Raw genomic sequence first — 12813 nt, 5'->3', positions numbered from 1 at the left:
TCTCTTCGTTCTTTGTGCCGTGTGAGGCATGTGTCTATGAGCTCCATAGACGCCTGTTTCGATGCAAAAACGGGTTTTAATAACGGCTGGGTGCGGCGTCAAGGCAGATTAGACTATTTACACCAGTTTGAAGTCGGTCCGGCTACCATGTTTCCGAACACCAATGGAGGCAGATTTCTCGGTGATTGGAGACAAAAGAGATGAGTACTGCAGCTCGCAGGTCAACAACTTATTCGAAGGGATCCTGCACTCAAAGCAGTTTGTGCAGCGGGGCTGCCGTAGCTCCTTCAGAAAGCTAAGCTAAGGTAGATGCCCTTACGTTCGATACTAAAACCAGTACGATTGTAGCGGATTGCAGTCCGTTACCTCCAAGTGTACCCATTAACCTTATTCTAAGGCAAAAAAAATTTTCTGTTCAAAATCGAACACTGTATTTGTCTGTTTTAATTTTCAGCAGAGCCGGCTATATCTAAATCTATTTGTCTTACTAATCAAAAAGAAAATCCTTATTAAAATGCATACGCGTAGTGGCTTCTTGTTAAGGTGCAGCCACATCATTGTGTAACCACACCATCTTGTGTGACCCACCCATTCATCTAGGTACGTGTAACCCCGTTACAGTTTGACATTTTCGCTCTTCTGAGGAAGCAATAATACATTCAGACGCTTCTTAATAGTCCCACCGAGTCCCACCCACAATGAACAGATTAGTCTCACTATTTGCTTGATTGTAGGAGTAGAGGAGAATCTCACTGTTTGAGTGCCCTGCCGATGTCGATGAGAAGAGGAGAGAAAGGAAGTCGCACGCACGGTGAGCTAAAAAAGAACATCGTATGTCCATGTAGGAACGCAGATATGTGTGAGATGGGTACAATGGATAGCTCTTGGCTAACCAGAGGCTGGATAGCGCAAGTTCGATCTTCTTTCAATAAAATGTCATGCCACAACGGGGTTGCCGCGGACTTTGCCCTGAGAAAGTTCTAAATTGATTAATGACAAACTCACAAAGGTTGGGCTCGAATGATTTACTTAGAAACGAAAGCAAGATCTCCTACTGCACTAGTTGCCTAAATTGCCCTGGTGCATTCATTAAGAGTCAATTCTGTTTATATTGGTACAACATACATAAGTTGTAACTGGGTTACACGTACCCTGGTATACAGGGGTGGGTCACACAAGATGGTGCAACCGTACAGAAGTGTAGATCACACAAATTGGTGCAAATACACAATGATGTGGCTACACCGTAACAAGAAGCCACTACGTGGTGGGACTGTCAGTAGTAATGCATAGAAGTTAGGTACTAGACATAGGTGGTTCTGCCGCAACTAAAACTCAATACAGTTTCAAAATTGAACGGAAGAGTACCATTGCATAAGATTTCGGATATTGTGGATTGTGATCCGCTACACTCCTACTGGTCTAGTATAGAACGTAAGGTCGGTGACCTTAGTAAGCTTCCTCTAAGCAAAGAGCTACGACAGCCCCGCTGTACTTGGTAGCACTTGTAGTCAATCTACGCTTGAGTCGTTACGACTGATCCTCTGTGAAAATGAAGCAGGTTTCTAATCATCTCCAGGGCATGCAGGCCGAGCTTAATAAACTGATTTCCATGTTGGCCCTGAGGGCGTACAACTATCGCGTTTCCATGCTGCCCGACAGAGCAAGAAGGAGTTGGCGAACTTTGTCCATGCGTTGCATACTCTCATAGCCAAAATGGCCGCTGATCCTCTCCCCGAAACGGTCACAGTGACCATCGTTATGGAGAGTCTCCGCACTGGAGTGACCATAATGGAAGTATTCCGTGTTCATCCGTCTTTTCTGAAAAAGCGGCGAACGTGGAATTGAATGCCGAATTCTCTTCAAGTCGGCACGATTTGGAAGGAATGCACACCCTCAGAGCTCGTTGGACGGGCCTGCACCAATGGATATCAGCTATGCTGAGAAGGAGGAGGGAGAGCTTCGAGCTGTTGAGCAGCGTGTAAACGCCCGACGTGTTTTTTTTGTGGGGACAACCGTCACCTGTATGGCTTCACCGTAACGAGGAGACACTACGTGGCGGGACTGCCAGTAGTTATGCATATTAGATAGGATTACTATTTAATAAGGAAAACCTAAGGTTTTGGATATATTCGGCTCTGCCGCAAATAAAAACAGACAGATACAGTTTTCAATTTGGACGGAAGATTACATTTGCTCTTGGATATCGTGGATTGCGACATTCGTACTGGTTCTAGTATAGAACGTAGGGTAGGCGACTTTAGTAAGCTTCCTTTTAGTAAAAAGCTACGGTAGCCCCGCTGCATTAGTCGTTTCTAAAATTTCATGATATATCAACCTTTATTGCTTGGCGTCCCACATGTACTCCGGACCTCTCGATTACACGGTTCCCTCATCGTCGAAAAGTATCATTTTTCGGTACTTGTGATAAGTCGCAATCACTCTAAGGTATAAAGTGGTTTTAGGACAACCGTGGATTATTGAGTTTACACAATTGTGCAGAGGCAGAAGGTGCTATACACATTCGTCGGTACGTACAGGCTCTTGAGGTCCAAAAGAGACAAACATTGCCTTGTTGAGATAATACTGAAGATTTCTGGGTTTCAGTATCGATCAGTGTAAATTACAACTCGCTTCTCTCCTCTTCTAAAAAGACATATTTTTGATCTAAAGCAATTTTACATTATTTTTTTTTTAAAAAATTATAATGAGGTTCCCCTCAGATTCATTTCATTTAGACATGGTGTCTGTAAAATTTAATTGCTTAAAGTCAACAAGTTAAACTGCCGGATTCGCCCAAAATCCTTACCGAGCTGACTTCTCAATCGACGGACTGCAGTTTCGAATTTCAAGTGCGCATTCAGAACGCACCTGTCTGGCATATCGTAATAAAACTTGTATGATCGGTTAGATTCGAGACAGATGTACATGTATATGATGATCGAAAAAGGATGATAACAAATGCTGATGACTTTGTATGAGATATATGTACCCTATTCTGTTGTACAAACAAAATACACGATCACGATTCAAACTAGAATGAAGTTCGATAGAGTACCATATTAGAGTGTAATGATCAAGTTTATTGAAGCAATGGTACCTCACATGAAGATATTCGTGGGACACGTGGTCTGCAAGCGTCACTTAAAGTGTCATTAGATATTTATTATTATCGATTGATTAATGTTAGCTATAATTTTAATTTTAATGCTCTAAGTTTGAGCAAATGTTAGGGTTTTATGTACTTGAGACATTTGGGCTTCACGTCCGCGGCTCTAAAATACCCCTCAATAAAGTGATTGCTCTTGACGGCATTTTTAGTCAATCCAACGCCGAAATCAGAACTGCCGTATCATCTGTGAGAATGAAACATAAAATGCTACTAATACCACCAGAGCACCCAGACACAGTTGATAAACTGCCGGCTCGTTTGCTGGTGCCAGCATGAAAGACTGACGATCCGTAGCCAAAAGTATTAATGTTCACCTAGGGCCACAGAAATACGCTGGTATGATACCTCTATCAAAGTATCAAGCAAACGTTGCTATAAGGACCACCGCCTCGTACAACATCCTATTGAACAAAGCAAAAAAACGTTGATCTCAAATAAAGACGAAAGAAAAACTTCTTCTGTACTGGGCAGGTTGTCATGGTGCTAAATTCTGCTCTGTTCTTACCAAAACAACAGGAAGTCGCGATAGCGGGACGGAAGCTAGAACGTTATGCACGAGAATTGGCACTTACACGCGGTTACTTAGTAGATGTTTTATTTTGAACATGATAAAGCATAATGGACGTATGTCGTGAGCGTTTTTGATAGCTTTAATTGCGTTTCTGCGTGCACTCTAATTTCTTTCCGTCCTCTTATAGTAAACATTAATGAACTTTGTCAATAGCTAATTCATTAAATTCATTAAATTCATTTCCAGTGTTTTCGATTAATTGTTCTGGGTTTACGTATAGATTTTCGTATTTATAGGAAGACGCAGCTCGTTTGGAAGCGTTCTAGAAATTAAATGATAAAAACGGTTGTGAGTTTGAAAGAAGCTAGAAAGCACACTTCTGCACAATACTGACATTCAGCGTGCATACACTTTCTTCGAGGGAAGCGGAAGATGTCGCATGAAATGCGGAGCGCAACTTCCGATACGCATGGTTTGGTTAGGGTGAGGAAGTGGGAACTCTACAAGCACCAGGAGATGATGCATTTCGGCCAATCAGGTTTTAAATAGAGTACTGACTTGGCTGCTGAGTAGCGTAGTGTCATCTGCAGGGATAAAAAAAACAGTCCTGCTTGGTCTCAACTCTGAGGAACGCATGGTCATAACTTTCATGCAGGGCCGATTGATAAACCCTTTGAGAAATGATATCGCGTCTCAGCTGGTGGCTTAATGGCACTGCTTTCTACTCTACCTTGTTAAGGTAGTAGTAAGAGAACCCAGTATAAGAATGGTGAAGCTTTCTATGCGAGGTTAAAATTATAGCTAATTTTGCTGGTCATTGACATCACGGTGAAGCTTACAAAAGATTTATTTAGTCGTGAGTGTCTTACAAAAAAGTTGAAAACAGGAAGGTATATACGAAGGTATTGGGAAAGCCAAGTACCCGTGCGTTACGCGGGACAGGAACCTGACAGAGCTTATTCTTAGCCTAATGAATAGCTTCTTTAGACTATTAAGTGTGGTACATGCTTGGGTCTTAGACTTGAGCCATGAAACGACCGGAAGGGGCAAACATTAAAAGTCACGCACTGTACCCCAAATGAAGATTTGGTAAGACACGAACCTACCTCTGCTAGAAAGTAAAAAAGTGTGCATCAGCTTTGATGTAAGAAATGGGGTTGTCCAAGCCATTTGACAACGGTTTTCAGAATTCTTGAGCAAATTCGTCGAGAGAGTTCGGCTATTGATCGCCTGCGTTAGCGTTGAACTCTGCTGACAAGACAGTAAGCAATCATATTCCGCGGTTTTTAGGGCTAAACCTTGTCGGGATAGATGTGAGCAGCTTTAAACAAATGTCTCCAGAGCTTATAATGCTGGGAGCGTTAGCTCTGTTGCACAATGTTGATTTATTCGTCCGTCCGAGACCGAGTCTTGATAGAGTATATTTATGTAAAAATAGGCGCGATTTGCTCAACTATCCACCGCTGGTAAAGGTTGACTCATTTGTTAAGGCTCAAGCTTTTCGTTGGCGTTGAAGACTTTAGAAATTGCTGGCACTAAGGGCTGGAGCCAGAAAGTGCTAGCTTGGAGTCGCTCACTATTCATTAAAAAGCGCTAGTGAGACCTCATTTCCACGAACGCTCCAACTAGGCTTCGGTTGAAGCCAAACCGCTCCCATCACTAGGCCGTTTATGATGAAAATTCAGCGCTCTGAGAAGAAGGTGGTTAAACCTCTTTTATGATGACAGTTGAGATGGCCATTGGTTCATCCATGCGTCAGACAGAGCAAGAGCGTCTCGCGCTACAGGTCTTTGATCTCGACAATAATCGGCACCCTCATAAACTACCTTGATAGGATATGTTCCTGACATAGGCAGCTGTAAAACGACATGTGATGCGTAATTTTCAACTTAATTAGGCCTAGATTATTGTGGGCTTAAGTTTTGCTCCTCCCGTCGACGAAATCAATATTTAGCGAACGGTGCCCAAGCGTAGAGTGCTGTTATCGTGTCAACGGAGATAGATCCTCATGTGAGACGATATAAGCAACAGCTTACATGATGGTCCATTAAATGCTGCGGCTCGAGCCGAGGCCTCTTACGTCTAACTAACATCATTCGAGGATGGAGTGTGTGCGACATCGAATGCGGAGTACGCATTGTGCCGTGAGGGCTAGACGAATGAGAAACGTGAGCGGTCAATGTGCACCTGAAGAGATGAACCTCGGAAGATATTGTGCATACACGGTAGAACGCGGTATTAGTGGGGGGAGCAAAATTCCCCCACTCGGAATCGACTTTCCACGTCAGGAAGGTCAACGGCAATTGACGAGGTATGCCTCCTTATTGTAAGCTGAGCGCATCTGCTGCCCAAACATAGCAGCCGGTTCCAAGAAACTCTATGCAAAACAGCATGGTCGTTTGAATCTTGTTCAGTGCTCTTGATCTAACTAATAGGTTTGAGCAATCACTTACGCAAAATAGTAGTGACTCATTTACTGCGGTGAGTTCTTCAGGCGGGGTGAATATTTATGCTACAGAAATTGCAGAAATTTTCTAACGCACCAGGTATATAGTTATAAAATGATGCCGCTGTTCAGGTCACATCGCATCTATGCACAAATCTGTTTCGACGGGTATTCTGCCAATTGTATTGTGGATGGAGCACGAGAGTGGGATGAAGAGATCCAAAAATCCACTTGCGAGCATTGCTCGAGAGAATGAGTCGAAATAAGCTTCGACAATATATACAAGAATATTTGGCAAATAGCTTTCTCGGCGCCAAAGTGTGTCTTGAGCGCAGACGCATTCTGTTATGGATCGCTTCATACGGAAAACGGCTTGCGGGCAAATTCTGAATCTTTAAAGATGCAAAATTCGCCCATTTATTATATATATTGCCGTATAAATAGTACATTGGCCAGTGTTTAGGTCCGAACAGGGCTTCGGAAAGTGACTTGACCAACTACTTGCGCGAAGATGGTACAGAAATTCTAACATAAGATGGCCCCTTGCTGATCTCCTCATAACGGGCGTCGAATGATAACGGGGATGTGGCAGGAAAGGCGGCCTCTACATGGGCTTGCTGAAACCAAATCACATTCCCTCTATTTCAAGCCAGTTGGATTAGAATTGCTCAGTCGCAAACGTCGCTATACCGTCACCACGTTCTATAGCAAAGCTGCCCTCTGCTAAACCACAGCGACATGGTTCTGAGCCGTTGAAAGTGCCTCAAGTCAGGTAGTATGATGACTGACACATTAAAGCTGACACATCTCAACTTCGGACGCATGCTAAGAATCCTGGATAATTCACGAGCTATCACACCCAAAAGATCTCGTGATTCAACTGTGGGATTGTCGTCCTCCGCCAGCGCTGTTCGATGACCAGAAGAAAGACATCTTGGTGTGGAACAGTCTACGAGCTGTCACCAAAATGAGGTGGAGCACAAAAATCCGAAAGCTTTGGGAGCTTGAGATCTCCCGTCCGCAAAATTGTTATGATGCCGTTACTTATCACAACCTGGTGGACCTAGCCCTTATCTTCCAAAAGAATTGGAAGTGTCGCTTGTCGAAAAGAATCGACCTTGTTGCACGCTCAATTCATAGTCGGTTGGTTTAATGGTGCAGCGGGGCTGCCGTAGCTTTGCGATTTGAGGAAGCGTTAGTTAGGTCACCGACATTTCGTTATATACTCAGGACAAGTACGAGTTTAGTAAATCGCAATTCGCTTACTCCAAAAGTAATTATAGCCTTAACTCAAGGCTAATTAAATCTTCGTTAAAATTCAAAACTGACTTTATTTATTTATATCTGCGGCAAAGCCGCCTAATTTTAAATGCATAGATTTTCCCAAATATGTATAGTAAACTCTAAAAACATGTAGAACTACTGGCTATCCGACCCCGTACCTATTCTTGTTTGGAAGTGGTCACACGATGCCCATCTGGTATGCCACACACACCTGTTACCAGGGTATATGTAACCCCGTTACAAATTATATATTCACGGAGATTGAGAGGAACTGTGATCAGCAGAAGCTGGATGTTAGACCTCAATGTCCGCGGTATTCTTTGTCCTTTATATAATAAAGTATTGGTTGACAGCTGGTCAGACTTCTGCTTTACTAAAAAAAAATCTAAACCAGAGTTCGATACCCTTTGGCACTCGCCTGCACTCAGCATTCAACGTTCATACTCATGAATGGTACGAATCTACGCAAACCTAAGCACACGCGATACTTTTGAGGAGCTATAGCTTGTAAGGCTAGGATTTCTTGCGGATCAATCATCTGGCACTCGATGCACTCTCGGTGTGAGCAGAGGGCTCGCATGCATAGGCCCGATATGGCTCCGCTCCAGTGCGGCGAGCAACTTTAGAAGGTCTGAGAACATATTCACGACGTGATGAGATTGCAAGAGCTGAAGTAACCTTTGCGCTTAGACGGCAAGCTGGGCTCTCTCTGAGCCATGTCCAGCTCATTTGTGGCGAGTTGAACATCGTCGCCAGTGTGATGTTGCGGCACTACTGTTGAGCGCAAGAAGTGGAGTGAATTCCTTGCACAGTATGAGCTCGTTGAGCGTTCATTTCTCGCAATGTAAACGTGTGGTTCTCATACAGGTGGGTTTGTAACGGGAGGGGTACGTGATGTACTATAACCTTAAACTTCCATTGGTGTCACGAGCTCACATCACACAATTGTATTTTTGTGTATGTTCTGTACAACCAAAGCCTTGATGCTACTGACGATAACGGGATCCAATATGATATGCGTGTTAAATGTGGGCTGCTGGCTTCACGTCAAGCAACACAGGTGGTTTTGAGCTTTAGTTTATCGTGGATAATAGTTTTGGTCGAGATGAAATCATCTCAAACATATGTCACATGTAATGGGGTTACACGAACCCTGGTAACAGGGGTATGTGTGTCACACGAGATGTGCATGGTGTGACTGCACCCAAACAAGAATACAGTTCGGGGCTAGGTAGCCAGTAGTTATGCATGTATTTATATTCTACTATTTATATCTTGGATATTTAGGAAAATCTAAACTTTTAAAACTAGGATAAAAAATCAATAAAAAATCGGTTTGGGAAGGCAATAATTACTCTTGGAGTAAGCGGATTACGATCCGCTAACTCATTCTTGGTTCTTGTAAAGAACGAATGGTCGGTGACCTAAAGTACGCTTACTCAAGCGTTTTGCTTCGGCAGCCCCGCTGCATCACACATGAAATAGCAGGGTGGCCTGAATATAGATGCTCTTATTTTTGGAGCGTATGGACATAACTGCAGTGTGCTTGATATCTCGGGCTATTTGTATCGAGACTTTCTGCATGGATTGTGAACGGCAACGCCGTTGCACATTTCCATACGATATGGCAACCAAAAATACGCCTCAGGCGACGTGTTTGAGAGATCTTTAGGGTTGGCAAATATCTGCAATGTCTCCTTCGCTTAAAACAGTGAGTTTTTTGATCTCCATGATGCGACTTCTCCAATCTTTTTAAATCATTCAGACAGAGTCGTGAGAAGCTGAAATAATTCGTTCTGACTATTTCCTTTCTATTGAAACAGTCGTTGAACGGTCCACGATCGCTTGAATTGTTACAACTAGTGAAACAGGATTATCGGCGTTGGGCTTCTAACGTTTCCAGGTTTGTTAGTTGGGAAGGTGAAAGCAATCATATTCACACCAACATGGTCTACATGCTTATCAACTAGTAATAACAATTAACTTTCGTATCTCGCTTCCGGCGTAGATGTCTTGCCCGTCACTCCAACTAGTATAATGCTTGATAGTACTACTTACAAATAGTTGGTTTGATTATATAATCATGTGAAATGACGGTCGCAAAAAAATGTTATGTACTTCGCCCTTTTTAACAGCTCGCAATGTCGTATCTACGGTCCCCAACACGCCCTCATCAGGAAATGACTCAATTATTACAACACTGTGGAGCTATTTTCCTTAGCTTGCACGCATTGCGTTTGAATGGGATTCCAGTATTACATATACAGACTGGTATTTACTGTTCATTTTGCATAGGAAGTAATATGAGTCCCGAGTGCTCTTTGTTTCATCAAACTCTCACTAATGTAGGGTTAGAATCCTTTCATAATTTCCAAAGCGGCTTTAAGAAACGGTTAATTCTAACTTTGTCAAGTGATTAAATTTCAAAAAGACTCGATAATAGAAGTATTCAAACACTACGCTACTTTGACGCTATCCCCAGCCATTTGAGGAGAAAAAACATAGATGAAGTCCAACCCATTTCTGCGAAGGCAAAGAAGGTTATGTCTTCAATACATGACGATCCGATAGTAAGTCATTGAGCCGGCGGCGGGAAGATTGAGTTGCAAAGAACGCCTCCTCGACTATAGCGATAAAAATGTTCAAAACCACATACGTGAAGAGCGAGATAAACGAATACATGTAAACTTTTCCCGAAATAGAGAAGTTGTGGAGCTTCATTGCGTCAAAAGTATCCAAGATAGCGTCTCCATTCATAAGGGAGAATAAAGTTACCATTGAAGCACTCAAACAGCCAAATTCTTCAATCTTGTTCCCAAAATATATTGTCCCAAAAAGGGCATATCCAAAAAAAAGTGGAAATACGCCTAGCAAAAATTGCAACACGCGTGGTAATCCCAATTTGAGGGTTAACACAATCGAAAAAATGTTCTGATTATGTTGGAGATATCCCATAGAACTACTCCAAAGCAACAATAGTGCTGTCGCATGCAGTAAACGATGCCAAAAACGAATCGGGATATGAGCCTCTCTAAGAAATAGACTCCATGTCGTGCTGCAGAGTAAGAGGACAAGCGAAACTAAGACAATTAATTGACTGTTGCAAGACATTATCATATAGTTAGTCGAAGCGTTCAAAGTACAATACGACAGAGAACATACTTACAAGCTGTTGATTTGTCTAAATCTCCAGTATGAAGGGTTATTGTACTGCCTGAAATATTGCTGCGAGCGGTCGCGGTTTTCGATTTCGGTTGTGTTATTGTGGAGAACATCGTCCATTCCATGTTTGAATGGCATGTTATCGTCCTCGTTTGGCTTTCTAGCCCGTGATATATTTCCGAAGCAAAGCAAACCAAGCAGAAATTAGGATAAGAATGTCTCCGCACATCATTTTTTAAAACTCACGCGTTAAAGCATCGCCATAGATATTTGAGACTTAGCACCATGTACAAACTGGAAACCACCGCAATAGTTATGTGCATCCATACAAAGCTCTGTCTTGTCGCCGTCCAGAATGGACGAGAATACGAATTTGAACAGCTAAACACTTCGGAATCCTCCAGTTGCACACGAATCTGGGCGCTCTCAATAACTTCAAATCGCACATTCACTTGCCACTCAAAGCATTCCAGATAATGAGTCCCAAATTGATGATCACGGAGCGAAAAAGAGAACCTAACACTGCGTAGCGATCGAAACAAATTTATTTTCTGCCCCCACGGCAGTGTAGGGTCGAAAGGCCCCACACTTTTGTCATCCTGATAAACAAGGTACTCCCGCTTTACTAAATTGCCATTAGGAAGCATTTGAACGACTGCCAATCGAATTGGCTGAATGTCGCCTGAAGACAAACGTAAGTACTCATAACTGGCAACGGATGTATTGCCGATTGTAAAATAGGCGTCTCGCAGAAAGAGCAACGCGGTTAACGTATGCTCGATTGTGTATAACTCGCGCTGATAGCGCGGGCTACAAAATGTACACAATTTGTGCATTTTATTAGGATTTCAATTATTTCATTTTAGTCCATTAAACGACACTTACATTATACCAATTGTAGCTGAAGGCGGCAGAAAGAAAAATGCCCTATTACAAGAATGTGCAGTCAGACAATCGGCTACAAATGAGAGGATGCAACAAGATGTACCAGTTTCGATGTGACGCACGCAAATAGGCGGTATTTTGTGCGTCGTAGAGCTGCATTTGTGTGAAGGTGAGGAGTACCAGCGTGACATGCAGCGCTAACTTGTAAGGGAAATGGCCGCGTGCAGCCCACGTTTTCCGCAATGATAGCAGTAGCCGAACACTGGTGGATACTTTGTCTCGTTTAGGGCTGTCCTCGTAAGGGGCTGCTTCAAGTAGCCCTCGCCGCAACTCAGCTTCGAGATGGGGCTCCATCTGCAAGATTTGACACAACTGATCCAGAACGCATTGTACTCTCAATGCACCGCAGACAAAATAGTATAATTGAGTAACATATAAAGCTTTATTACTATATATCAATTCCAAGAAAACAAATATCAAATGAAAGCGCTATGTTGAAGTTGTAGCTACAAGTGTAGAAATTGTAAAGAGAGAATAAAAAAAATGCCCAACTTTTGCCATATATAAAAAAAATATCCCAACTTTTCAAAAAATAAAAAAAATACCCCATCACTGTTGAGCCGTAATATTACACAACAGAAGATGTTTGTATAAGGAATGAATTAGCATAATTTAACAAAATACCCCACAATAACAAAGTATACATTAATTTGCTATAACGATTCAGTTTACTATTAACCAAGTGTAGCTAAATTAAAGAATACATCACATCGATGTAGTAGTGACAAATAGCGTGAACTAAGTATCTACTTTATATTGCATAATATACATAAACTTTTTGCGTACAATGTCGAGTTCAATATTTGACTGTTTTATCACAATTGTTATACTAAAACACTAAGTGACCTACAGATACATACAGAACGAATGTTGTAAGAAATTCGAACATAGAACATGGGACATAGAACACAGGACATGGGTATGAGGACATAGGGACAAGGGAAACAGGGACATGGGCATGAGACACCAACAAACTACCTACCCATTAGGTTCAATCCAATGACCTTTGCTTGTATTTTGCAAGCGCTCTACCATCTGAGCTAATGTGGAACCTGGTTAGAAGTCACGTATTCTTTAATTTAGCTTTACTTGGTTAGTAGTAAACTGAATGGTTATAGCATATTAATGTGAACTTTGTTATTGTGGGGTATTTTGTTAAATTATGCTAATTCATTCCTAATACAAACATGAGATTAAAAAAAATGCCCCAAGTATAAAAAAGGGAGAATAAAAATAATGCCCAACTTTTGCCAAATATAAAAAAATATACCAACTTTTCAAAAAATAAAATAT

The 12813-nt window shown here is 42.1% G+C and overlaps 2 protein-coding genes across 2 annotated transcripts; one reads left to right on the top strand and one right to left on the bottom strand.

The window, feature by feature from the left end:
* Nucleotides 1–2359: 2359 nt before the first annotated feature.
* PHALS_04417 (uncharacterized protein) lies at nt 2360–2903 on the top strand (the record flags this gene model as incomplete). The annotated part of the gene is made up of 3 exons (XM_024718528.1): nt 2360–2386; nt 2466–2530; nt 2840–2903. The coding sequence occupies 3 exons, from the start codon at nt 2360–2362 to the stop codon at nt 2901–2903; spliced, it is 156 nt and encodes a 51-aa protein (XP_024583918.1).
* A 7051-nt stretch (nt 2904–9954) lies between these two features.
* On the bottom strand, nt 9955–11814 carry PHALS_04416 (Mucolipidin and related proteins (TRML subfamily of transient receptor potential proteins); the record flags this gene model as incomplete). The annotated part of the gene is made up of 5 exons (XM_024718527.1): nt 9955–10510; nt 10580–10735; nt 10822–11385; nt 11461–11502; nt 11564–11814. 5 exons carry the CDS (start codon nt 11812–11814, stop codon nt 9955–9957), a joined length of 1569 nt encoding a protein of 522 aa, XP_024583917.1.
* Between the last annotated feature and the right edge of the window lie 999 nt (nt 11815–12813).

The sequence above is a fragment of the Plasmopara halstedii genome (genome assembly GCF_900000015.1).
Source record: "Plasmopara halstedii genome assembly, contig: Scaffold_2604, whole genome shotgun sequence".
Taxonomy (NCBI): Eukaryota; Oomycota; class Peronosporomycetes; order Peronosporales; family Peronosporaceae; genus Plasmopara; species Plasmopara halstedii.
This window is presented reverse-complemented; position numbering and strand designations above follow the sequence as displayed.